We start from the raw sequence: 24644 nt of genomic DNA on the forward strand, positions 1-24644 counted from the left end.
CGGGGCGGCCATGGCGGCGGTGTTGCAGCTCGGCGCTCTGCTGCTGCTGCTCCCGCTCCCGCTCCCGGCCGGGCGGGCCGAGCCGGTCCCCAGCGCCGAGCCCCCGTGGCTGCCCCGCGCCTCCCCCCCGGCGGCGGCTCCGCTCACGGACGGTGGGTGCTGACGACCCTGGCCCCGGAGGAGTACGGGCAGGGACGTAGCGGGAAAGGCCCGGGAGCGGGGACAGGACACTCCGCGCGTCTTTGGAGGCATTGGCCGAGCGCCAGGATCGGGCCCTGCGCCGGGATCAGGCTCTGGGCAGGCCCCTGTCTCGCCTTCACCAATTTGCAGGTGCCAGGATCAGGCCCTGCATTGCCTGGCATCCACCATCAAATATTTTGGTTTTGAGTTTGGTGCGCTGAGTTACGGGCATTAAAAGAGCAGGCTCTTGTTTATAACCGTAAGTATTGTGCCTGACAGATGTCTCCTCCTGCTGTGAGCCTGCCGCTTTATTTTATGGAAACAAGCTCTTGCATTGCTTGCACCTTTCCAGTCTCCAGAAGAGGAAAGAGAGAACATTTTTTTTTTTTAAATCAACAAACCAGCAGCTTTGCTTCGAGTAGAGCATCAGAAAAACATATTGCTCTTCTCTGGTATTGCTCGGTGGGATTTGGTGTAATCAAATTTTGCTAATATTCCTATATCATTTAGACTGCCCTTTCTCTCTGAATCTCATGTCACGATCATTATTTGGCACTTTAAGCCCACGTTTTGGGCTCACAAGCAATACAGATTCACTGGTAATTTGCTCCTAGCAGATTAACGGCTTGAGAGGAATTCTTTATCTATAAAGTAGCCCCATGGCTTTTAAAAATGCTAACATCTGAGAACTTGGATAGAAACTTCCAGGCAGTGTGAAGAACGGGTGCTAGGGACTGTGCTGTAATGCACTAACCTCCAATCCCAAGTGTATTTTAAATGTTCTCTCCAGTTGCGAAGCTGTGCGTCTGTAACCTGTTGGTGGCACAGTGTGACATCAATTGCTGCTGTGACCCAGATTGTAGCGCTGCGGACTTCAGCCTCTTCACTACGTGTTCAGTTCCCATTGTCACGTAAGTTTATAAATTATTATAATTTTTTCAAGTTGAAATTACAGAACCATGTTACATTCTCCATTGAATTCTGAAAGAAAATGTCCTTTGATCTCAGTGGGTGGAGACTTGGTCCCGCAGTTAAAGTTTCAGTGGTCTGTCTTTACAGCCAAAGAACATTTCCAAGGAACGGGGAGATAAAGGTCTCTTGAGATGTAAAGCTCTCTCTCACTGCAGAAAATACCACATTGTAAAAGGTCCCTTTTGAGGAGTGTGGGGATATTATCAGTAGTGTCTGTGGTGTAGAATCTTTCTTCACTAAAGCATAGTGCTGATACTTAAATTCCTACTCTTGCCTTAGGATTGATTTCAGCCTACACCTGACATGAGGATGAGGTGATGCAGTGTCTACCTGTTATCGCTTTGGGTGGCTATGTGAGACAGGCTTGGGAACTACACGGTTTTCACTTAAGTTAGTATGTCATTCTCTGTGCCTGGGGCTAAGTCTGTCTGCCCGGATGGGAGATCTCCACAAAAAGTTTGGGCTTGAAACAGGCTGTGTTTGATTTCTGTGTCAAAACAGACTCAGTGTCTTGACACAGGGGTGTCAGGCATATAGCTTGTGGGCTGGATCAGGCTCACCAGTAGTCCAGCCAACTGGGGAAAGTGGCCTCCCACAGAATTTAGGGTTCCTGGACCCCAATGGACATGGCTACTGCCAGCAGGCTCCCAGACCCACACTGCTGCCTGCCCCCATGCCACCACCCAAGCACAACCCCTGGCTCCATAATGCCACTTGAATGCAGACCCACAACAGTTGTTGCTGGCCTGGTGAATCCGGCCCTGAAACAGCTCCTGCAGTCTAGATCTGCCCCAGGACTTGGGTAAATTTAAAGTGTGTCTTAGCACTACTGGTCTACCCGTGATAGTTTGAAAACCCTGCCTATAGGAGTTATAATGATGTTAACCAGAAACATGAGAGAATCAGAGCCATCATTAAGTACCATGAGCTGATCTTTGTTCTCTCTAGGAGCAAGCATTCTTTCTCTCCTCTCTCCAGCAGCCTTTGGAAGTTATAGAGGACAATATTAAAATATATTCCAAAAATCAAGATAATTGTACTGACCATTGTTTCCTTTTTGTGCAGTTATAGTCCATTTTAGTACGTACCTTTTGTATAGGCTTCAGCTTCTTAAACAGGAGTTAACAAAGCTCATTTTAGACTCAATTTAAAATAGCTCCATGTGACTTTTCAGAACAATAAGTATAGCTCTTCAGCCCACTTCCTGAATAAATTACCCCGATTTGAGTGCTGGTTCCTGATTCTTTGAAATTTGCATCAGCAGTCACCTAGGACTGCTGTTTCTCATTGTTCTTGCACACAATGCACATTGCTACCTATTTATAGGTATTTATATATATTTCAGAAAGGTCTAATAATGAGTTTCTGAATGACAGTTTAATCCCCAGCTGTGCATATTCTGGCCCTGTTAACTAGAAAGGCATAAAATTAAGCAGTATATATTTTTTGTCAAGATCTTTTGTGAGATGTGGTAAAGGATTTTCAATGACCATGAGTGGTCAGGGCTTTGGTATTACGTGGCACTGCACATGTAAACAGCTGTGTTCCTGCAAGGATTGTAGCAGATCATAAGATGAAGTGATCTTTGTGACTCTAAAGAACAGACAGTAATCACTATGTTATAAAGCTTACAACTTCCTGCCTATCAGGTCAAGTCTACTTAGAATCACTTAACACACCCCCCCGCTTCTGAAAAATAGGCTTCTAGATTACATATAGTCTGTGGCCATTTTTGTTCATTTTGATAAACTACTTCCCCTGCTCTTGACTATTTTTGCATTATCTATTCACTTGATCATACAAGTCACTTCTGTGTATTCAGGTCAACCTGACAGTATTTCACTGGGCATTGCTGTGTCCAGGTGTAACATCTGCTAGCCACTGAGGCTAACTTGTCAAACAAACTTGTACAAAACCAGCTTCTGGCATGATCTTCCCTGAGGATGCTGGTAGCCTACATGGTTCTAAATCCATCCCCTGTCTCTTCTGCATTGTGTATAGCTAATTCTGAATTTTTAGAAGATGAATTATAATTTCACTGCTCTTTTAAATCCAGGCACCTCATTTTCTCCTGACCTGCTTGCAGCTCTCGCTACAGTTAACCTAATTCCAAGCAAAAAGAAACATTACATAGCTTTCAATCTCTCTGTAATACATTCTTCATTGTGCTCTCTGAAGCCAATTGGATACCTTCCAATTTGTCACCTTACCTCTTACATCATTTTCATCAGATGCCCTTTATCTCCACTAGCTGCCTCTTATCTTGCTTCAAACTTCTGCTGCCACTACTTCTCTCTTTTCTGAAATAGTTGGTAAAAGGTGCCCAAGTACCACTACTTACTGTTCTTGGTTACTGGATACGCAATATGAAATGGTAATTTTTTTTATAAGGCTGCATAAATTATCTTCAAACCAGATTATTAAAAGTATTGCATCTATGACTTTCCGTTTGCCACAATAATATATGCATGCAAGGACTTTTAAGATGATGCTCTTGGGACTAACTTTGTTGAATCTGTGTGTCTTTTTATTTTTTTTTAAATCCACAGAGGTGACAGCCAGCTTTGTAGTCGGGAAGCAGCTATATATTCAATTGATGTTACAGCACACCCACCTGAAAGGATATTTAAATTAATTGACCAATTAAATCCAAACATTTTCTGTATTCAAATTGTAAACTGTAAGTAGTTCTATATTTGTTATGCCTTCTAAGCCTGCCTTTTTACATCCTCTGGTTATTAGAAATTAAGACCAAAACTCTAAGTAACATGCTTTTTGCCAGAAGACTGATTATCCTCTACAGTGGTGGAGTGTGGGAAGGAGGTGGTGAAGATATATTCCTAATCCTGGTAAAACTCCAAAAGGCACCTCTAAGATGTTTTGCTTTTATAGAGAGTCACTCTGTAGAGAAAATAGGATTGGCTCTAACTGCTGATGGCTGAAAACTTCTATCACAAATGGTCATGGGAGAGAATTTCAGTCAGTAGCAGGTCTAACTGCAACTAATGGTAACTTGACAAATCTTTCCAGGTCCATCTTGAAGGAGCTTCCAAATAAATCAAAAAGGATTGGTGCTGCCTGTTTTTCTGTTTTTCAGTCATACCCTCATGACTGAAAGTCACTTGACAACCATGCGTACTTTCTAGCAAGTGTGAATGCTAACCAAAATGTTTTTGGTGTGTTTGGTCATAGAAGAAATGTTGATCTTAAAGACCTCAAAATTAGAAAAGCATTTGAGCATGTCCTTAAACTTCAGAGCAAAGGGTTAGGTGCTTTCTTGAATAGAGCCAACTCATGGTTGAAAAACCTGCTTCTTGGAAAACACTGAAAAATGGTCTTCCACTTTGGCATTTGGGGTTCCTATGTTTATAATATCTAAGAATGTGTTCCTAAGTCCATAGTAGACATGTATGTTAAACACTATTTCTGTAACTTGTTCTAAAATTTTCTCTCTACAATGTTTTTGACAGATAAACAAGCACTGTCTTTTATTCCTCCTGAAACGCCAACAGCTCAAAACTTTGATCACTTGCTTGAACAGTTTGGAGGTGCTGCTTTCAGTGCTGAATCTGATATTTTGAGTACTGAATTGGATGCACAGAGTCCCTTCTTCTATTCAAATGAAACAGCTAGATATGAGGTAAGAATAGTCTAGTTCATTTTTCATTTACAGTTTCAGATATCCTTGTTACTATGATGCCATAATGCCTTTCTCACTACTGCATCATTTGATAGTTGAATAAACTTGAAAGTGGAACTATTTTTTCTGAAAAAAAAAATGCAGCAGATTTTATTGTCCTTCATTAAATATAAACATGTCAGTGCTAGAAGACTATATTGCAGCATTTAGCATTATGTCTTCTTAAAAACCAAAGTGGATTTTCAACATCTGGGAAGCATGTGTACTTTCCTTGTTTTATAAGTGAGGAGGAAAAACATAACTGAAAGGGCTATTGCAGTCTAGTCACTGGGGCTTATCTATTAATTTGTAACTGCAAACTTCTAAAAAGTGGGTTTTATCTATTGTCTTCGAGGATATTTGTTGTTGCTTGGGGGGTTGCTTGGTTTGTTTCTCTTTTTTTTTTCAAATTACTCAAGATATTTTGGAAGGTTACCTAGGATTATAACAAACGTTTAGTTTAGCAGTAAATACTACAATTAAATATCATCTTGACTTAGATATTTGTGAATGGAGAAGTTTAGTTGCTTGGAAACAATAGTGGAATCAAACAACATTCTGAGTTCTGCTAAGATAAGTTTTTTACAAAGTTTTCTGTGAGCTGGACATAAACCTGCATGCTTGGGTCTGTCTTTTTGTTTGGCAGTATGGTGTTCCTATACAGACAGCCGATGCATTTCTGAGACTCCCCAGTCCCACTGTCTCCTCTCAGTGCTCTGATGCTAATCCCGCAGGTCGGAGAATATATTTGAACTCCTGTGTATCCTCTCTTGACTGTATTCTTATCCTGCTACTTCATTTTATAGATGAATCAAATGAATTAGCATGGTTACATTTGCAAAGCTGGATAAAGTCTTATTAAAAAATGTTCTTCAGGTGCTTTAGTGCCTTTTGCAGCTCATCAAGAGGTACCTGTGTTGCAAGTGCATTAAGGGTTGCATATAAATACTTTGGGGTCTTGTCAAAATAAGGGAGGCGGGTTGATGCTCTATTTCTTTAACCCATTCTGGAACTAGTAGAGCATGGATGCAGTAGAGTAGCATGCCACCTGCAGCTTTTACAAGGAGTCTTAATGAAGCTAATGAGGCTCCTAGCACAGGTGAGCATTATTTGACAAAGAAAGACCTAGAGGATTGGGCCCCAGAGTTATATCCCTATTAAGTGTCTCAAAATACTGTAGAGAGAAATACAAAGCCATGTGTGCTGTATGTTACAAAAGCCACTACGCTATCAATAAGAATGCTGTTATGGAACACATAATGGGGAGAGAAATGTGGCAAATCCCTAGCTAAGGGGGGAAAAAGGCACAAGTGCTCCTTCCTTTCATGTAAATGATTTCTCTTCCAAATTTTTGTTTATAATTGTAATGGAAAAATAAATGGTCAGCGTTGAATTTAACCTGGAATAGCAGGATGTTCCCTGAAAAAATAATAAAGCTTCTTGGCTGTGGTTAGGCTGTTTGGATGTGCAGTCATGGGCACTGATTCCAAGCTGAGATCATGGGCTGTTGGGAGGTGTTATGAGCTACAGCAGTTTTTCATTTGTCAGCTGCCTAGGGATTGCTTTCTGTGCTGCATTTTCTTGGTACTCTTATGTCCTTTGCTTGTCTCCTTCCCCCAGGTTTTCTAGTAAACCAGGCTACAAAGTGCAGTAGAATGATAAATACAGAAAGCTGTGGTGCTATTCAAGAACTCGGTATGCTGTTCTACACCAGCTCCCAAATTTTAGTGGCAAGTATAGCTTTAAAATGCATCACATGGCTGACAGTTATTTCTTTTTCCCACATCTTTAGAATGAAGCAGTGTCCATTTCCTAAGGGAGGCGGGTTGATGCTCTGTTTCTGTTAGGAATTGAAGTGGTGAGCTTGGATTTGAGGGAAGAAACTTCGTATCTTGTAAACATTTTTCCTTTCAAGCTTGCAGAGGTGAAATGCATACAGTAGTCAGTTCAGGCAACTTGGGGCACTGCTTTTCTGGGACTTTTGAGTGAACTAATGGCAGTGATTTCAGTTTTTTTTCACATCTGCACCTAAACTTTTTTAAAGAGCCTGCTGCTGAAGTGCTTCATCTGATGGCAGATCAGAAGTTATTTGAGTGGGGTCAATGCTTATGGTTGGAAAGCATGTCAGAATGGATCCCACTGTAGAGGTACCTGTGTGTATCAGGACAGGATGTTTTAAATAGCAGTGTTTGTCACTGTCACATGCATAACTTCTGCTCCCATCTAAGGGCACAAAGGAGAAAATAGCTGTGGCCCTCCTTTAGTTCCTGTGGACCACATTGAGGGAGAACCCTAATACGATCTGATCTACCTCTGTTATGTTAATGCTTAATTTTCACTACCATATTCAACTGTGGGCTGTCATGTTGAGTATCCTGCAAGAGCTCACCCCTGTGGGGGGAAACCAAGGAAATGTGGCTCCCCAGTATTGTTACAGACTACGCCACAAATGCCTTAGCCTGACATCAGCACTTAGAACCTCGGAGTAGCAAATGAACAAGAACACTCTAATCTTTGTGAGCTGAACTGTTTTGACTGAGAAGGCAAGGCATTCACAGCTGCGCCTCCCTGGAGGGATTAGAGATGCATCCCAGCAGAGACAGCAGCAAGCCTGTGTCAACTGGCTGTCTCCCTAGGTCAGCTACCAAAAATGACCAAACGCAGGAGATTTAATTGACTCTGATAAGAAGCAGCATAGCTGTCTCAAGGGCAGGGTCTAGTTCTTACATATACTTGAACTCCCAGCTATCTTAACTGTGATAATACTGAAATGTCTGACAATGCTTGGTCTTATGTCAGTTCATGTGTACATGACACGGCTCCTCAGACTTTACCTGCAACACTGTCAGCTCTGGCTCAGGTCAGGCTGCTCTCCAAGACGATGTCCAGTAAGCAGGAAGGTCTCAACAGCACATCATTAAAGTGTAGAACTCTAGGCTGGAAACCATGAGCACTGCTATTCAGAAAAAAGTCCAGTCTTGCATGCCTACACAGCGAGATCCACTTTAGCTGCAATAGCTTGTTGAACCACATTTACTCTGGGGTGTGTAACCATTCTTTTTCATAATGTTGTTGTTAAAATATAGCTTTGAAGACTGTCCCCTCTACACCCGAACTGTACCTTTAATGAACGTATCTACTGTACCTTTTCATTAACATTTTGTCAGAGAAATCTCTGTCAGCTTTGCCCAGTTTACCAAGCCAAACTGTTTTTAGCTTTGTTCCATCTGCGTGTCATTGCAAAAAAAAAAAAAAAAAAAACCCAACAAGAAACCCATCACAAAACATGATCTAGCTCATAATTTATGTATATTGCAAGACTCTTACCCATTTATAGCTGTACTGGTTCTGCAGAATTACTGTAGCAATAAGCAAAGAAGTCTGACACACAAACAGCTGTCAGGTAAACCACAAATACTATTTCTGCAGTCAGAATCACAGTTGCAAACAGACCCCATATGTCAGGAGAAGGTAGAGCAGCCAAGATTCAATGCCCTTGTAAAAAAAAATGTTGGATCCACCTATTCTTTGCTGTTTTATGAATTTGTACATATCCAAACTTGGGCCTGAGGCAAGGTCCACTGAAATCAAGTGGAAACTTTCCATTTATTTCAGTGAGCATTGGGGATCAAGGGTGTAGAAATTAGTCATGTTAGTCACTAACATTTCAACCTTGTGGATAATACATGGTATGTCTGGTTATTCCCATGATATGAAAGCCATTGTAATAATTGTTGGCAAAAGAGAAGGAAGTAGCAAAGCCTTTAAGCTGTAAACTCTACCTTATTTACTTATAAGCTGTTTGTAGCTACCTAATATTTTCAGTGCTGCTTTGAAATTGCTCTTTTATTCTTTCCTAGGTACCCAACTCAAGTCAGATGGTAAGTATCATATTTCTTAGTTGAGATGCACTGAGAATGAAGTCCTGACTCCACTGAAGTTAAAAGGAGATTTGTCAGAGACTTGTGGAGCCAGGCTTCCAGTCTTGCTGTTTAAACACTAGCAAAATATTCACTTGGAGATGGGAACTATGTCTTCTGTCATTAATGGCGCAGCTTACAAATAACAGGGTGTTTTAGAGCTTGCAGCTACCCTCTGAGGCTGCTTATTAATTCTGATGAACAAATCTCTACCCAAATGTACCTGTAGACTTGGTCAGCTGGCACTTGCTAACAAACCTAGAACATTTGGCTGCTACATTCAGCAATTCGTGCAAGCCAGCTCTTTATACAGAACCTTATTGACTGCTGTCTTTATGGAACAGAAAGCAGAGGGTGGCTTTCTCTTGCAGGTTTTAGGCTGTGCACTTCTAAGGAAACAGGCAAATGCTTGTAGCTAGCAGTTGTTTTAAGGCTTGATTTACAGCAGTTGGATTTATTTCAAAGAAGAAAAGTATCTATTTGTCATGGCCAGTTCATAGCATATGCCTAACAAGTCAATTATACTCTATATTAAGAAGTTACTTGCTTGTTTTTAGGTGAATATCACTGTCCAGTCCATAACTTTCCAGTCTCTGAATGGAACTCGGACTCTGCTTAACAGCACTGATGCCATGTTGTTCCCCATGTTTTTGGAAGTTAACATGTGCACAAACATAGTTATTGGGGTAGGTAAACAAATTCCTTTTCCTTTTATTTCTGAATAAATGCACATGATTAGAAACTCCTGCTTCAAAACATGAGACTTTGAGGCAGCCTTTTGCAGTTATCAGAACACGACAATCCTGGTTAAAAGGTGATGGAGAACCTATAAGAGACTTTCTCCTCCCATTTACAACCCACAGCATGGCATTGTGCAACTGAACTAAACATTCATGATAATTTAGAGCGAGGGATGGGATTAAATCCATAGGCACTATAATTGGTATTTCGCGTGCATGCATGACACTGAAACACCAACGTGGAGCTTAGAAACCAACATGAATAAATGCTGTGATCTTTGGGAGAAGATTACTCTTAGGCCAGAGAGAGGGGAAAAGGCACACCAGAATAAGTAGCAGTCTGTCTTGGATAGTGCCAGTCACTGGTTCATTTCTTTACATTTGAAGTAATTAGATTTGAGGATTGGCTGAGGGGAGGCTGTATCAGGAAGTACATTTTGATAAATCTGGGGAGCTTTAACCTAGTCCTAATTATCAGCATGTAACACTGATTTTGGCCCAATTCCTTTAGCTCCTGTCTCTTGAAATGGATACTAATTTATCCTCACATCTTTGTGTTGCTTTTTACTCTCTGGTGAGACAACCTTCTTCATCTGCTTGAGTCTCTCAGTTCTGTAGGCAGGATAGAGAGGTGGCAAGTTAGGATAACTAAGCATTCTTTCTATCTTTCTTATGGTTAGTTGGAAAGATGGGATCTTTCCTACTGGCCAGGAGAAAATTAGAATCTGGGGAAAGGCATCTCTCCATTCGTTTATCAATCTGCACATTACTATTTACCAAAACATGTACTGCTGCTAGGTATGCAGCCATGCCAGACTTTTAATATGTAACTATTATAAAGCGGCAGTGCTGATCCTGTCACGCTGTGGCTGTGTGTTACTTTGCTTGGGTATACTGCAACTGAGAATGCAGCATATTTCCAGATGGTGAGGAGGTTCAGTAAGCATGTTTACCCTTCAAGCAAGGCAGAAACATGCAAAAGACTTTAATCCCTGTATTTTCTGGCTTTTACACCCTTATTTACTTGTTCTAATTAATATGCAATGTTGTGTTTGTTTTCAGGCAAGTTATCTTCTTACATACAAAGATACAGGAGAAATAACAGAAGCAGCTGTTTCTTTTGTCCTCGGGATAATTAACAGTACAGTGCTTTCAGTACAGCAGAGCTTTGAAATTAGCTTTACTCAGGTAACTTTTAAAAATGTCATAGATGACTTGTTGAAAGATACTTAATTACAAAACTTAAGCTGCATTGGAGCAAGTGCAGTCAGTGAAATAAAACATAGTTCCATCTTATAAACAAACTAGGCAGTATCTCAGAGCTACGTGTTAGAATCCTCCAAACACCTCGTCTTTCCTTTTCTAGATTAAATGGGTGACTGCATATGGCCATATCCAGGCAAAGGAAAGTGTAGCCCTGATTTTAGGAGGCATTCTTTTAAATCCTAAGGAAAAGTCTCATGTAGATTGATAAATCAAACAACTTCCATGTGATTAGTAACCCCAAACCAATTTACTGTCCAAATGAAGAGTAGGAGTTAATGTTGTGCAGTTTATATTACAGCTAAACACAAAGCCAATCCCTCTTAGTGGAAACCCTGGTTACAGCGTTGGATACCCTGTAAGAGCAGGATTTAGACCTCCCGGATATCCTTTTCATTGCTAACTATGGCTTATAGCAGCTTTGCCAAACTACCTAAAGCAAATCCTTTGGGTGGATGGCCAAAACCTGATTGCTCAGTTTTTGTGATAAAGGGGAGGCAATTAGATGATGTGCCTGTGCTGGTACATCTTCCTGGCCATTTTCAAAGATGGTTGATGGCTTTATGTTTTCCAACAGTTATATAACACCTGTCTCTAGCCCATATTTTAGCAATTGCTAGTAGCTCAACCCTGCAGAGTTACAGACAAACAAAAGACTTTAGTGAAAGCAGGACCAGGGCCTAATTGAGTTAACTCCAGCATTTCTAAACAGCTCTTGAATGTCCTGAATTACCCTAGCAGTGGCACTAGCATTTTTGAGGAACCGACTATGGTTTTCTATTTTATCACGGTGCCAGAACATTAAATACTTTTTCCTTAATCGTTTGCTATCACATCTGGCATTATTCAGAGCACTAATGAATATGGTCAGCTTACCATCCTGCGAAGCACATCTAACCAGGACTGCTTAGCTATAGGAGGAGCCAGAACTCCTGTATTATTTGGTTATAACATGATATCTGGTTGCAAACTACGGTAAGAGGATAACTTTTTCCATTCAGCTCCTTGCAGTCAGCCTATCCTTAAACTATAAACCACTGTAATAGTGTCCATTAAAATCCTTTCAGCCACTAGATGCTGTTTATATAAAAATGTAGGAGGATTGGGGTTTGAGTACTTGTTCTTAATAAATATTTAAATTTGCAGTGAGTTATCTGAAAATAGTTGCTTGTATGTATATGTATGACCAGCTGTGGCCAAAGGAATGTTGTAGTGTGTGAGCAAGAAGTTCTTGCTGTACTTACCCAGTGGATCTCACTAAGTTAATTTTTTTTGTTTTCCTGCAAGAATTACTGCAAATACAGAATACCAGTTCCTGGCTCAAACGGTCCTGAACGTACTAAAAGGACAAAGTTTTCCGGAATATGTAGCCTCATTTGGCAATTCTCAGCCCCAAGATGTATTGGACTGGGTGCCAATCACTTACATCCATTCTTCAGAACATGTGAGAACAACTTAAGTATACTTCCACTTTAACTTATAGACTACTTGGCATACCCATACTTCCATTTTCCCTTAAGGAACGGCCTTTGCCATACCTGATGCACAAACAAGAACGTTTTTTTGTTTGTGGGGGGTGTTGGTTTTGTGTTGTTTTTTAACATCCTGAAATATTCGTACAGTTTTTCAAGGAAGAATTCCTAACACACCCACTAAGCTTTTTTTACATCTTGAAGATTTTGCATCATACTGCCCTACTTTAACAAGCAGTCCTACATCACAAACAAGCACAGCTCCATTTGTGTCTGCAGTAGAAAGTCACTGAAGCTTTAAAGATTTACCTTATCCCATGTAAAATGACCAGCACATGAACATCAGCATTGTGTGTAGATTAGTGGTCTTCAACCTGTGGTCTACAAACTCTCTCTCTAAGGGGTCTGCAAAAGATGACTATGATCAGGCAAAGGTATGTGAATACCCTCATTTACAATCCAGAGGGGTTTCATAGATTTCATAGACATCAGGGCTGGAAGGGACCTCAGAAGATCATTGAGTCCAGCCCCCTGCCCAAAGGGCAGGAAGTCAGCTGGGGTCATAGGATCCCAGCAAGATAAGCATCCAATTTGCTCTTGAAGGTGTAAGGTTTGCACCTCCATTCAAAATTTCCAAAGTGGTCTGCTAATGAAGAAGGTTGAAAACCACTGCTGTAGATTATGGCTTGGATTAAATGTTCTCTACTAATTTCTTAGGTTGGAGCTGTGTGTTTTATACTGTAGTGTTTTAATAAAATAAATGGTAATAGCTACTCTGACAGAGCTTGTACCACTTTCAGGGCCCGTGGCAGCTCCCCATATCATTTGAAATAGAAGTGAAGTGGACTAAATATGGATCCTTGATCAACCCACAAGCTAAAATAATTAGCGTTACAGCAAGCATCACTTCCTCCCCGGTACGTAGTTATCTTTCATGATAAGGGTAGAACAGCAGTTTGTTTTGGTTAGAATGAGGACTTAATAGTTAGGGTTTTTTTCTGCTGTAGAAACCTGTAATTGTACGTTACCTATAACCCACACAAATTGAGGCCTGGTTATACAAGTTTGCCTTAGCTTGGTCAGAAACCAGCCCCCAGCTTAAGACTGTCTGTCAAAATAAAGTGTATGCATCTCTCTTTCCTCTCCAAATCAAGTGCAGCCATGAGCTGCTGGTTAACAAATTAGAGGGTGGCTACACACTTCTGGAAATAAGCTGGTACATGTGTTTTACAAATGACAGTCAAATAGCTAACTGTTGGGGGTAGGGAGAGAAATCTGCCCTACAAAACCAGACTGAGCTTAACACTTGTGTTTTCATTGCAGATTAATTTAGGAAGCAAAAACACTCTCCAGATAACAAGTTCTGTTACTTTCATTGATGTTTCTGCACCTGCAGAGCCAGGCTATAAAGCTCAGCCAACCATTGAGGCCAAGCTGCCCTTTGACTTTTTCTTTCCCTTTGTTTAAAAGTAAGTCTGCAGCCAACACTCATTTATATTCTAGTTCTTAAAGAATCACTTAATATTCATCTGGTTTTAAAGATAACTGGAAATGTAGTTCCTTATTCTGTCTCCTCCAAAAGAATCTCCAAGACCAAAACCCCCTCCTCTTCAAAATCTGCACCCATAAGGGGGGATTTTCAGAAGTGCCCTATGTTTCATAGTTTCTAGGGTTGGAAGGGACCCGAGTAGATAATCAAGTCCAACCCCTGCCATGGCAGGAAAGAGTACTGGGGTCAAATGACCCCAGCAAGGTGTTCATTCAGCTTCCTCTTAAAGACTCCCAGGGTAGGAACCAGCACCACTTCTCTTGGAAGTTGGTTCCAGATCCTAGCTGCCCTGACCATGAAGTATCGCCTCCTGATGTCTAGCCTAAATCTACCCTCTGCCAGCTTGTGACCGTTATTCCTGGTCACTCCTGGCAGTGCTCAGGGGAACACGGACTTCCCCAGTTGATTTTGATGTTGATTTTGCATGGCTCAGATCATAGTTTTGGGGGGGGGGGGTGCGAATTATGCCATAGCACGTGCCCTGGAAAAATCTCACGCGTTCGTTTCTATACCTCAAAGGTGAATGCACTCAGTGAACAGGCCTGTCACAGCTTTCATCCAGCTTGTCTGGTAACAGAACTGCACTGGATTTTAAAAACAAGCTTTGACAGGTTATTCAGGTTCCTAATTCTTCCCAGTAGCCACACTGTCTGTGTTTATGCATTCCACTATTTTTGCTTTAACGACCTTTAGTTACACAGTTCTTTTGTTTCCTACCCTACTTGCAGGAAAAACAGAGTGCAGGAACCCTACAGAGAGCATTCAACCATGCTGGACTGAGTTGGTTGTGGCTGAAGTACTTCTGCTCTTGTTCCAAATGCATGCTTTGGTGCTGCTCTAATTAGTGGTCATCCACATGATTTAAGTACCAGTGCCTCTGGAAGACAGTGCTGCACAGCAGTGTGGTGGTACACACAAAGCAAAAGATGAGTAAAGAAGCTACTTTGATGAGACTGAAGGAAATAAACCAGCAGGTGCATTAAGGAAACGGTGCTGAGCAGGGAATCCCCCTAAAACAAGAAATGACCTCCCACAGATTGGACTCTTACCAGTTGTCTTGTAGCACAGGCTCTCACCAGATATTGCAGTGGTACAAATATGCAGCAGAAAACAGCATCTCCTTGGAATAAATGGTGCCCATACAGCTTTGTCAAGATCTGACTTTAATAAGGTGTGGCATAGTATTATTGTACAGCTCTACAATAAATGGAATGTAGATTTATGAAGAAAATTTAATTTTTCAGTAAACTGCTGTAAAACTACCTGCTTAAGACTATTGCGGTATTGTGGTAACATATTTTACCACCCAAAAGACTTAATCAGAGTGGTTTGGTTAAGTAGAAAATGTACAAATGGAACGAGGAGGCACAGAGGTATAGAAAGATCTCTCGAAGAGGTCAGCCATGGACATCAGACTTAGTTTCTAGCACTGGAACGCCCTCCATGGAAGGATTTCCCACAGCTGGACTTCTATTGCAGTTGGCTGATAAGTCCATGCTGCTTTAAGAGTCTGTTAAGCCTTTCAATTTCTTGCTCCTGTTGGAAATGGTTTAATAAGTCAGTGAAATGTGCTTTGTGGTAAGAGCTTTTCCAAGCTGTCACTAGAGAGCTCCCTTTCTTTGTGCTGAACTACAGTCACTTATGCAGTAAAGCAGGACAGCTATTGAAGAAGACATGACTAAAGTAACTAGGGCAGAGGTGCTTCGTTCTCCCTGCTGTTTCTACTGCAGAAGGTAAGGCAAATTATTAGTTCAGTTGTAATGAGTCCTTGAAATGGCATCTTTCTTTACAGGAAATGCAGGGGCTCTCTAATGGTAACTGGACAGGAGCTAGATGGCTGGGGCCTACAACACCCAGTTAGGGCAGGGAAGATTCAGAGTGGACAGAACCATACCACTGATCCTTCCCCAGGCAGAGAGCTGGCTTAGCCCGCCATCTGATCTACTGCTGACCACAGATGGAGAAAAGCACATGTTTCATAGCAAGGTTTCTCACCTTCTCAGCACAACTGTATTCAAGTTGTTCAACCTTTGTAGTAAGTTGCAGATTTTCCTGCTTCACCTTGGCCACTTGTTGTTCAGAGCGGGTCTTTACTGATAAGATTATTCCTGTAAAAACAATTCACACAGGATTTGTTTTACAATGTAAGACAGCAGTCAGCAGAAAGCAAGCATACCCTTGGCTTGTTCTGAAGGAGCTCTCAAGCTTGGTTTAAGCTAGCCTTTTCTGTTTTCTCGAAGGAGGTTTTCAAGCTAACGGTGCTGGGGATTCACACACCATCCCGCTGGGAAGTGGCAGCCTGCCCCCAGAACTGAATTAATCACTCATGCTGTCATTCAAATCCTGACTTTGAATTTGTTCCTTCAGCAGAGCTCAAGGAAATGCATACTTATGCAGCAATTTGTGCCAGGATTTTAACGCTGCTTTGTTAAAAGATGTTAAATGCCATAGTTCAACAAAATCTTTTACAACAAACCTTTGTTAAAATGTAGTTTTATCCTTTCTCCAATCTAGCATCAGGCAAAACAGAGAGAGCAAGAACTTCGTTAGATGCATGCAAACACAAACCCAGCTAACTCCTGCCTACATACACCCAAAGGCCACTGTACTGCCTTAACCAGGAATCTGCTAGTTCCTTCAGCATTTAATTTAATTTCTCCTTATATGCCTCCAGGAAGGGCACTGACTTTCCTTTTACAGTGCAGGTCTTTCCCTTCACCAAATGTGTTGCTGTTATGTAATTGCATGCAATTCCACCCCCGCAATCAGAGCACTTATCCTCCAGCTATTTTTTCTAAGGAAAAAATAGCTAAGTCACAGCTACACATTTTTCTACCCGTAAGAGATTGTCTTTTGTTGACAGTACAGTGTGTGGTAGAGCTGGCACCATTATGCACTTGTAAACCTTGGGTTATGGGCAGCAGCATTAAGTGAGTTTTATAGCCCTGTCTTTCAAATTCTTACCTCTATAAAGGAGAATGAAAACACTGACACTGGTTTTTACGTACATTCCACCTCCTCCCACACACATCCACCTGGCTGAACTTCCCATTACTACCAATAACCAAACACTTTGCCCTTATATGGATAATTATTGAGCAAGATCTGGAAGCCTGATTAACCCAGGGGCTGGATTATGATCTTGAGTTTATGCCTTCAGTAGCAGGAAGGAAAAAAAAAGTTACAAAAAGCACATAGAACATCTTTTAGCTAAGAACAAGAGAGAGACTTGGATCAAGGGGAAGGGAGAAACAAAAGCCCGGAGGACTTGAACTGAAATCCCTTTAATTTGTAAATATGGGACAAAAGCAAAAATTCCTTTTTGAATTAAGAGGCAGACTGTGGTAGCAGTGGCATGCATGTCCCTACAGCTCACTCTAACTCCAGACCAGTTGGTCTCAAACCTTTGCTCCAGTCCAGTAACATGATCTTCCTCCACACACCCCCTGCCAGGTTGGGTCTACAACTGAACAAGAAAAATCTCCTTTCATTGAGGTGATTTGATGATTAACTATATGCAGGCAAAGGTTATGGACACTGTGCCGTCCATCTTCTCTCTGTATGCTAAACAAGATAACTCAGTCTTATATAAGCACCTTTTACTTTACAAGGCATGTGTGTTGGTACGAGGTACAGAGCGCAAAGCATAGTTCTTGGACTGAGGTTTTGAACCTAAACGGGAATGAACTGCGTCTTCAAACCTGAAGACGCATCAAACCTATAGAAAGAAAGCAGTTCCAACTCCTGAGTATTTGGAGTGTAACTGGTACCCTAGTTACAGGGAAAGGAAAGGGGAAGAGATCCCGTGAGTCTGAAACCAGAGCATCTTTAACCCACTTTTCTCTTTGCTGTGGCACCTTTTCATTACCTCGCTTTGCTGATCTGTCAAGGAAATCCAAACAGAAAATTTTAATGCCTGCTTGTGGTTGACTGATGCATTTTGGGTAGGCAGGCTATATATCATTAAGCCAGAATCAGGTGGAAAAAAGATCCACACTAGCTCCAGGACATCACCACTGCATCCAGGAAAACAAAGTACGACAGAGGTAAAAGCGCATGTTCTGCCCAAAACCCTGGAATTGCAGGGGAACAGGGACCATGCTGCTTGTTCCCGAAAAGGGTATGGGAGAATCCCATAATACAAAAACCATATGCTACCCTGCTTCCCGAGCCAGTAATGCTAAAACAGATAAAGGTACATTTCCGGAATACTGTGTAGGATGAGGTCCCCACTGTTTAGGCCCCAACCGCCCTGGTCCCAAAAGCTGGCAGGATAGCGAAAGTCCCACTCCCCTAACAAAACATGAATGGGCAAAACTCCAGGTCCACTGCAAGAGCAAGCCCCTGTTTTATGTGGCCTGGAGAAAGAAACCCGCACACTTGATTTGGAGAAAGGGTGAAACAACAGGCAACAAAACTCACTAAAGTAATCACGTAAACTTACCATTTATAATTCTCGCCACTCGCCACAGTCTGAGAAGTATCAATAGTCCAATTGCTTCAAATTCCCGCTCCAGAAACAGAAGGACAATGTCGAGGACAAACGAAATAATGACAACTATTCCATCCAGGACCTCGAACTTGTGGTGAAAGAACTCCAGGCGATAGATGAATAATTTAAACCCAATTTCCACCATGAAGAGGGTTAAAATAGCAAGACTAAGGTAGTGAAACACCTGAAAAGACACAAGCAAGGCTAATAATTCCATTATTACGCAAGACGTCCAACATATTTGGTTGGACTATGAACAGGCAAAGCGAGTACAGCTCTGTTTAACAGAGTTGGCTTAATGGGCAAGACGACACCAACCCCCTGTTTAGCATTTTCGAGCAGTCTATGGCCTAGGACTTAAAAAGTGCAACGTTCTCATATTACTGAACACTTCAGGAGTTTGGTGTAGACAAAGTGCAGTGCTAAACCAGCCAACCTCTGGGTTAACCTCAACCAGCAAATATGGGTTTAAAACCACAGCTGCTTTGTGGTTACTAGGAGTGCAATGCAGTTTAGTTAAACCCCAGTTGAAAATGCACCCTTTTCCTACTGAAAGAAGCCACAAAAAGATAAGAACAGACCACACTAACTCAGTGCAGTCTTTCTTGGTCTGGAGGCAAAGCAGCATTGTCCTGGGCTCCTGCTTAGAGCTTTCTTCAAGAAGTAAGACGGACTCAAGTAGAGTCAGTGTCCATTGAGGCTATCCAGAAGTCTCTGGGGAGCCAGAGAGCAGGAATCAGAATTCTCCAACCAAGCTGTCACTTGGGGGATCTCCGAGCAGAGCCCTGGTCAGAGAGCAGGGGGCTTCACCCGACTCGTGGAAGCCCTGCATGAAAGTACCCCCTTCTGCAGCCTCCCACATGGAGCAGTCCCCAGGCCTCTCTGGCTGCTGGAAGGAAAAATTCTGCCTGCCTCTCTATCTATTTGGCTTTGCACTCAAGGAAGGAAAGAGAAAGACAATTCCCTTGAAAAACTTTCCCTGCACGTTACCTTGGGTGCTATGTGATTTTTGTCTGGGTGGATGATTTTCAAGTCCAGAAGCAATTCAACAAGCACCAGCACAGCATCGAGAATAACCAGGCAAACCACCAGTATCTATGTGGGCAGAAAACAACATCAGGTTGCTAATCTAGGTGTGCATGTTAAGCAAGCTTTCTAGCCTGACACGTGTGTTACTTGGGGTCCTGGGCAGGCAGGTTCATTGCTGAGGTCTTCTCGCACGCGGGTGTTGTTTGTCAGGGAGGTAGAGTCTGGAAGTTGCAGAGCTACAAGTTCTGCCTAAGACCCTCAGATCTAGATTCACTCTATGCTACTGCAGAGGTTTGTTTCAATCGTTGAATTAAGGGAACCTTTTCGGGTGGGCTGCCTGCGTCTTTTATTTGGAACTTTGTCCTGAAGTGCAAGTAGCCCCAGAGATGTCAGTGGGGTTGCTCGTGCAGGATCAGGCCCTCAATAGCCCCATTCACATGACTATCCACATGTCAGTAGTTTATAGTGAGACCTGTCCCAGCCCCCCCCCCAAATATTGCCGTTGCAAAACTGTAACATTTAAGCAAAACCCATTTTATCACTAAAAATAACCAACCACCAGCGATCTCCATTTACTCAGCCCTAAAATGTAATGGGGATACTCCCGCCAGCACGGAGCCAAACACACATTTGGTGGTGTGGAAGCAGAGCACGTGAGGTTGGTAGTGGAAGAGGGAGCATGGACATGTCTTACCGTTTCAGGGAATGGCACTGATCACTTCAAACGGAGACCCAGGGCAGATTCAACATACTGAGACAACACAGCAGGTAGTTTGCTGATTCTCCCCAGAGGAGATGATGGGGGAAACTTCAAAAGAGCTTTTCGTCTGCTCGCCCTTGCTTCTGAATCATCACTTATTACTTGTACGTAGACTAATTTTATGAGTTGAAGGCGGTTACTTGGGAAGGCACAGGCGCCAAGTATGCCTTGGCCCCCCCTCGGGAAGAAGCCAGGGTGAACATCTGTCCCCGACTGAAGACTGACAAGCCCAGGTTGCCGTGGCCCTCTACAAGGGGCCACCACATGCATATATGTGCATGCACACATGCATGTGGCCCCCAGCTGCCTGCTGGTAAGCCTATGGGGGGGCACAGACTGAGGCCCCCATGCTAAGGGGGGGACAGGACCTGGCAGCACTGCCTAGCCAGGACAGTGCATGAGGCCTGGGGCAGGACAGAGCCATGAGCAGCTTGTCTGGGGGTGGGGGAGAGCTCCCTGCCACTGTCTGCACTTTTGGGGAGAGGGGTAATGGGGGGAGGATTTGCCCCCAGATTTGTGCATAGGGTGGAGGTGGAGCCAGGCTGCCCTGCCGCCCTCCCCCCAGGGGCCCACGGTGAGGCCCCTGCCTGCCCAGCAGCAGCAGCGGTGGCAGCAAGGAGTTGTGACCCCTGCAGCTGTCGAGTGGGCAGGGGCACCTTGTCGGGGGAAAGGCAGCAGGGCGGGGAGCCCCATGCCTGCATCCGCCCTTGCTCCCCACGGGCTCCACTCGGCTCTGCCGCCAGGTAGCGGGAAGGGGACATAATCTTAGGCACCCCCAGCAAAAATAAAAGTTGGCACTTGTGTCAGAAGGGCCTGCTTGCACATAAAGTCTTGCAATACCAGGCCCTTGGCTTGTGTTCATCCTACCTGAAATTTGTGGGAGCTGAATAGCTTCTTCATCACATCCTGGAAGGAACGCTGTCTGACAGAGGGACCCACTTGAATTGCTGAATCTGCTTGCTTGTCCCCCGCTTCCTCGGCCGTCTCCTCTTCCTCCCATTTCCTGTAGTCATTGCTCCACTGTGCGGGGTCGTCTCCAACAATGGTGAAGTGCTTCAGATACCTGGACATGGTTCTCGGTTACACGGACATTACTCTGCAGAAACAAACTATTGGAATAGTTGAATCAGGACATTAGTTCAATGATGCAAGCTACTGCACTAACTGACCTAAGGCAGATGGGAAGAGATCTGAGCTCCTCTCGAAACTACAGCTCACCGATGCTATGAAATCAGAAAGGAACAGCAGCCTTTTGAACATTTAAACCAGACTGAGCCAGCCCTGGAGTGTGGGCGACTCCAAACTGCTATTCAGACCCGTGGGTGTCATGGTCCTCTCAAGGGAAGCCAGTATTTGTTTACCGCTCTATTTATTGCACCGACAAGCCTTGCGGATATCCTTAAGCAAAGCCACACAATAGGTGGGGTAACAATCAGCTTTCCTGTGTAACGAGTGCTTTTCTACAGGTGCTCCCTTGCCTAGGGTTTCAACTCTATTTGCTTTGAGAGCAGACAGATGAGGATCCTCTCAAGCAAGCTGTGCACTGACGGTAGGCCACAAGAACATTACATCAGTTTTAGGAGAGATCAAGTAGGTTGTAGCACAAAATTTGCTTTGTTAAACAAAACTGGCTTAGAGGTGCTGCCGCTTGCTTTGCTTCACACGCTGTATGTGTTGTCAGCAATCTGGGGTAGAAATCAGATATATCCCCCACAGAAAGATCAGCGAGACACAGGACGAGAGAAGAAGTCAGTCGCTATAAATGCTTCCTTTAAATCCATCTCTGCCCAGTTCTTAGCAGAAACAGGGCTCCCAGCTACCTAAACCTTTATGCCATGAAGCCAGAGGTACTTAATGGTGGTTTATGCAAAGTTTCAGGAACAGGCCTCATGAATGCTTCAGCTTACACCAGTAACATCAATTACTGCCTCTCTCTTCTGGGGGTGTTTTACCGTCTTTCCGCACAGCCCCTCTGACTTATCACTTCTAGCAAAACCATTCTTCTCCACGCGCCTTGTGGGCAGGTTCCCAAGACCACACGAGGCCAAGGGGAGGGATTCTGTGAACTACTTTTCTGGGCCTGGCCGCTTTAGCGGGGACTGGCTTTTACCCCTGCGCTGCCCGTCTCAGCCGTTGCAGGGGAATGAGGAGCGTGGGCTGTAGGTGCCAATCAACAGGTTTCCCTTTCCCTGGTGTGTTTGAAATGAGAAAAGTTACCTTGTGGAATGAAGGCTGACCAGCTCCTTCCTCCCTGCCCTTTCCCTTCTCTCCCCACCCTGCAGGCTCATGCAGGCGCATCCAGGGGCTGGTTGTGTTGATACAACACAAGGGAAAGCTTTAAGTGAGATTACAGATCAGACACGCAATGTTTAGCTGGTTTGTTGTGGGCATGCTCTGCATTTACTCCGTACCTGGGCAGCATGTAACCTCTCTGCCCTTGAGCCAGCCTTTTGCCAGGGACCCACGTGTCTGCCCATCCACGGCGGTCTGCTCTCAGTAACGGTGGGCAGGGGGTGGGAAGTAGCCACCCAGGCTCCACAGGAGCACGAGCCACCAGGCCTCCATGCAGAAACAAAGCCCGAGGAAGCACAGAGGGTTTTGACCCCTCTTCTTCACCATCCCAGGGTCCCCCCGCACCAGTAAGTCAGGGCCCAAAGCCCAGACATCCAAGTTCAGCTCTGATGAGGGATGGTGCCATGGATGCCCTGCGCCGGCCGGACGCTCCGTGGAAGCAGCACGCAGGTCAGGGCCCGACTCCACGGAGAACTGTAACCGCTCGGAAAGGGTCGGGGAAAACCATTGCTGGGTCGCCTCTTAACCCAGAGACTGCTTTCCTTCTACAACAAGGATATTCTACTCCACAGTCACCTGCATGCTCCCGGCAGGGCAGACAGTGTCAAACACACTCCCGTCACTACACGCACCTCACCGACACTGCACCACTCATTCGCCTGCCTGCAGACCCGTGAGCCAGCCTGGCTCTGCCAGCGCGGGCAACATATACCTGCTGATGGCACTTGCAGGTCTCAGAGCACAGAAGTCCTTTCCTCTGGAGGGGGCACGGTTTGCAGCACAGTGCTGTGCAGAGCCAGCCACCCTCTTGTTTATGCTACTTGTCTGAGGAATGTCTCTTGCGCATTGCCAAACTGCAGGGAAATTATTTATAAGATCCTTCAAAGTGTTCAGACAACAAATAAAGGTTAACGAGAGAAGCAGACAGCTGGCACTCGGCCCGCAACCTTGGGATGAAGAGGAAGACGGCCACCGATGCAATCTTCCGTCACTGAAAGCCCCGTCACGTCCCACTGAGTTACCAAGAACAACAAAGGAGGGCTGTTGGTCAGAAAAATTTGACCCAAGGAGGAGAGATGACCTTTATTTAGTCCCTTTCTAATGAATATCATTTCTCCGTGATTTCTGCGTAAATTATTAGGCATACTTTATAGTAGGAAAGTGGCACTTAGAGCAGGAAATAATCATTTATTTTCTAATAAAAGAGTGCAGAGAAGGTTATAGAGTCGTTTTAAAACCTTGATTCTATTTCAAAACAGTTGTGATCCTCTCAGAAAGCATTTCTCTGTCACAAACTACGCTACGTTATAACGCAACAGGACAGGGCAGCGTGCACATTGCGATACATGAACCAGCCGCGTAGAAATCGGAGTGTTGCTACTAGGGGGAGAATGTCTCAGGTCAGAGAGTCAATGAACTTCTCGGGGCAAGGACACTCGTTAACAACGATCGAGGGAAAACGTTTCCTTAAGCTACCAGGCACTGTAAAGAAAGCTTCATCAAAAAGCACCAAGGCCTCCCCGCTGCCAGACACTTTCCGGGACAGCCCTGCAAAGCCTGGGGAGTTCAGAGAAAAGGCGTGAATGTGTAAGGTGATGAAGGACCCAATTCAGAAGCCCCCCACCCCCAAGAGCAATGGGTGCCATGCCAGGATGGTCAACAGGCCCTGGAGCAGCACCAGACAGCTCAGACCAGCGGGCACAAGACCGAGGTGGAGGTCTGTCGCGCCTCTGGCTGCTGACCTCCTGCCTCCCCTGCACCCTTACCCTGTTAAGCCCTGGCTCTGCGCTTACTGGGAACAAATGTCCCGCTGAACTGAACCACAGGCGGTATCCTGTCTCTGCAGGGCTCCACTTTCCTCCAGCGCCCTCCTCGGCTTCCCTCAAAGACAGCTAAAGGACAGCCACGCGGACAGGAGAGGAACTTCATGGACTCCAAGACCCAGCCCAACTCCCCACATCTCGGTGCTTGTCCACTTCTCCCTGCCCAGTTTTGAAGAGAGAGCTGCACCAGGAAACAGCAGAGCAAGTGCCTGCTCCAGCTGAGAAGGGAAGAGCGCATGCAGGTGCGGCAGGAAGAACTCCTCTTGCTAAACATTTACTATTTCAGCCTTGAACTTTCCCCAGAAGATGCCCCGACACACAGTGGAAGCGTGGTCAGGCTGTGCAGAGTCTCTAGTGACCTCCTCCCTAGAACAGGCTGGCATGCACGATGCTGCCGTCAGATCAGAGGCTGGCTGCACCTCTGTCCTGGCCTCCCCGTGGGTCAGGGGGTCGCGCTCCTCACCCGCGGGGTG

General features: G+C 44.3%; 2 protein-coding genes across 2 annotated transcripts; one reads left to right on the forward strand and one right to left on the reverse strand.

The window, feature by feature from the left end:
• Nucleotides 1–15034, forward strand: TCTN1 (tectonic family member 1). The gene is made up of 17 exons (XM_019538771.1): nucleotides 1–97; nucleotides 137–152; nucleotides 971–1091; nucleotides 3702–3832; nucleotides 4623–4792; nucleotides 5478–5565; nucleotides 6452–6561; nucleotides 8692–8712; nucleotides 9309–9437; nucleotides 10554–10679; nucleotides 11056–11138; nucleotides 11589–11729; nucleotides 12042–12198; nucleotides 13027–13147; nucleotides 13276–13280; nucleotides 13550–13695; nucleotides 14493–15034. The coding sequence occupies exons 1-16, from the start codon at nucleotides 11–13 to the stop codon at nucleotides 13691–13693; spliced, it is 1650 nt and encodes a 549-aa protein (XP_019394316.1). The 5' UTR covers nucleotides 1–10; the 3' UTR covers nucleotides 13694–13695; nucleotides 14493–15034.
• Nucleotides 14921–23151, reverse strand: HVCN1 (hydrogen voltage gated channel 1). Its single transcript, XM_019538773.1, has 6 exons — nucleotides 23061–23151; nucleotides 20924–21165; nucleotides 19258–19362; nucleotides 18220–18451; nucleotides 15771–15883; nucleotides 14921–15311 (listed from the first exon to the last, which is right to left on the reverse strand). The coding sequence occupies exons 2-6, from the start codon at nucleotides 21125–21127 to the stop codon at nucleotides 15246–15248; spliced, it is 720 nt and encodes a 239-aa protein (XP_019394318.1). The 5' UTR covers nucleotides 21128–21165; nucleotides 23061–23151; the 3' UTR covers nucleotides 14921–15245.
• Between the last annotated feature and the right edge of the window lie 1493 nt (nucleotides 23152–24644).

This window comes from Crocodylus porosus, unplaced genomic scaffold (assembly GCF_001723895.1).
Source record: "Crocodylus porosus isolate Cpor-Errol unplaced genomic scaffold, CroPor_comp1, whole genome shotgun sequence".
NCBI classification, from domain to species: domain Eukaryota; kingdom Metazoa; phylum Chordata; order Crocodylia; family Crocodylidae; genus Crocodylus; species Crocodylus porosus.

What these genes read in the sequence shown, in the direction of transcription:
- TCTN1 (XM_019538771.1), top strand. Translation starts at nt 11, where the DNA reads ATGGCGGCGGTGTTGCAGCTCGGCGCTCTGCTGCTGCTGCTCCCGCTC. An exon ending in CTCTGATGCTAATCCCGCAG is followed by an intron (nt 5,566 to 6,451) that starts GTCGGAGAATAT and finishes TCCTTCCCCCAG; the next exon opens with GTTTTCTAGTAAACCAGGCT. An exon ending in ACATCCATTCTTCAGAACAT is followed by an intron (nt 12,199 to 13,026) that starts GTGAGAACAACT and finishes TACCACTTTCAG; the next exon opens with GGCCCGTGGCAGCTCCCCAT.
- HVCN1 (XM_019538773.1), bottom strand. Translation starts at nt 21,127, where the DNA reads ATGTCCAGGTATCTGAAGCACTTCACCATTGTTGGAGACGACCCCGCA. An exon ending in TCAGCTCCCACAAATTTCAG is followed by an intron (nt 19,363 to 20,923) that starts GTAGGATGAACA and finishes CTGCCCACATAG; the next exon opens with ATACTGGTGGTTTGCCTGGT. An exon ending in AGTGGCGAGAATTATAAATG is followed by an intron (nt 15,884 to 18,219) that starts GTAAGTTTACGT and finishes TTGTTTTTACAG; the next exon opens with GAATAATCTTATCAGTAAAG.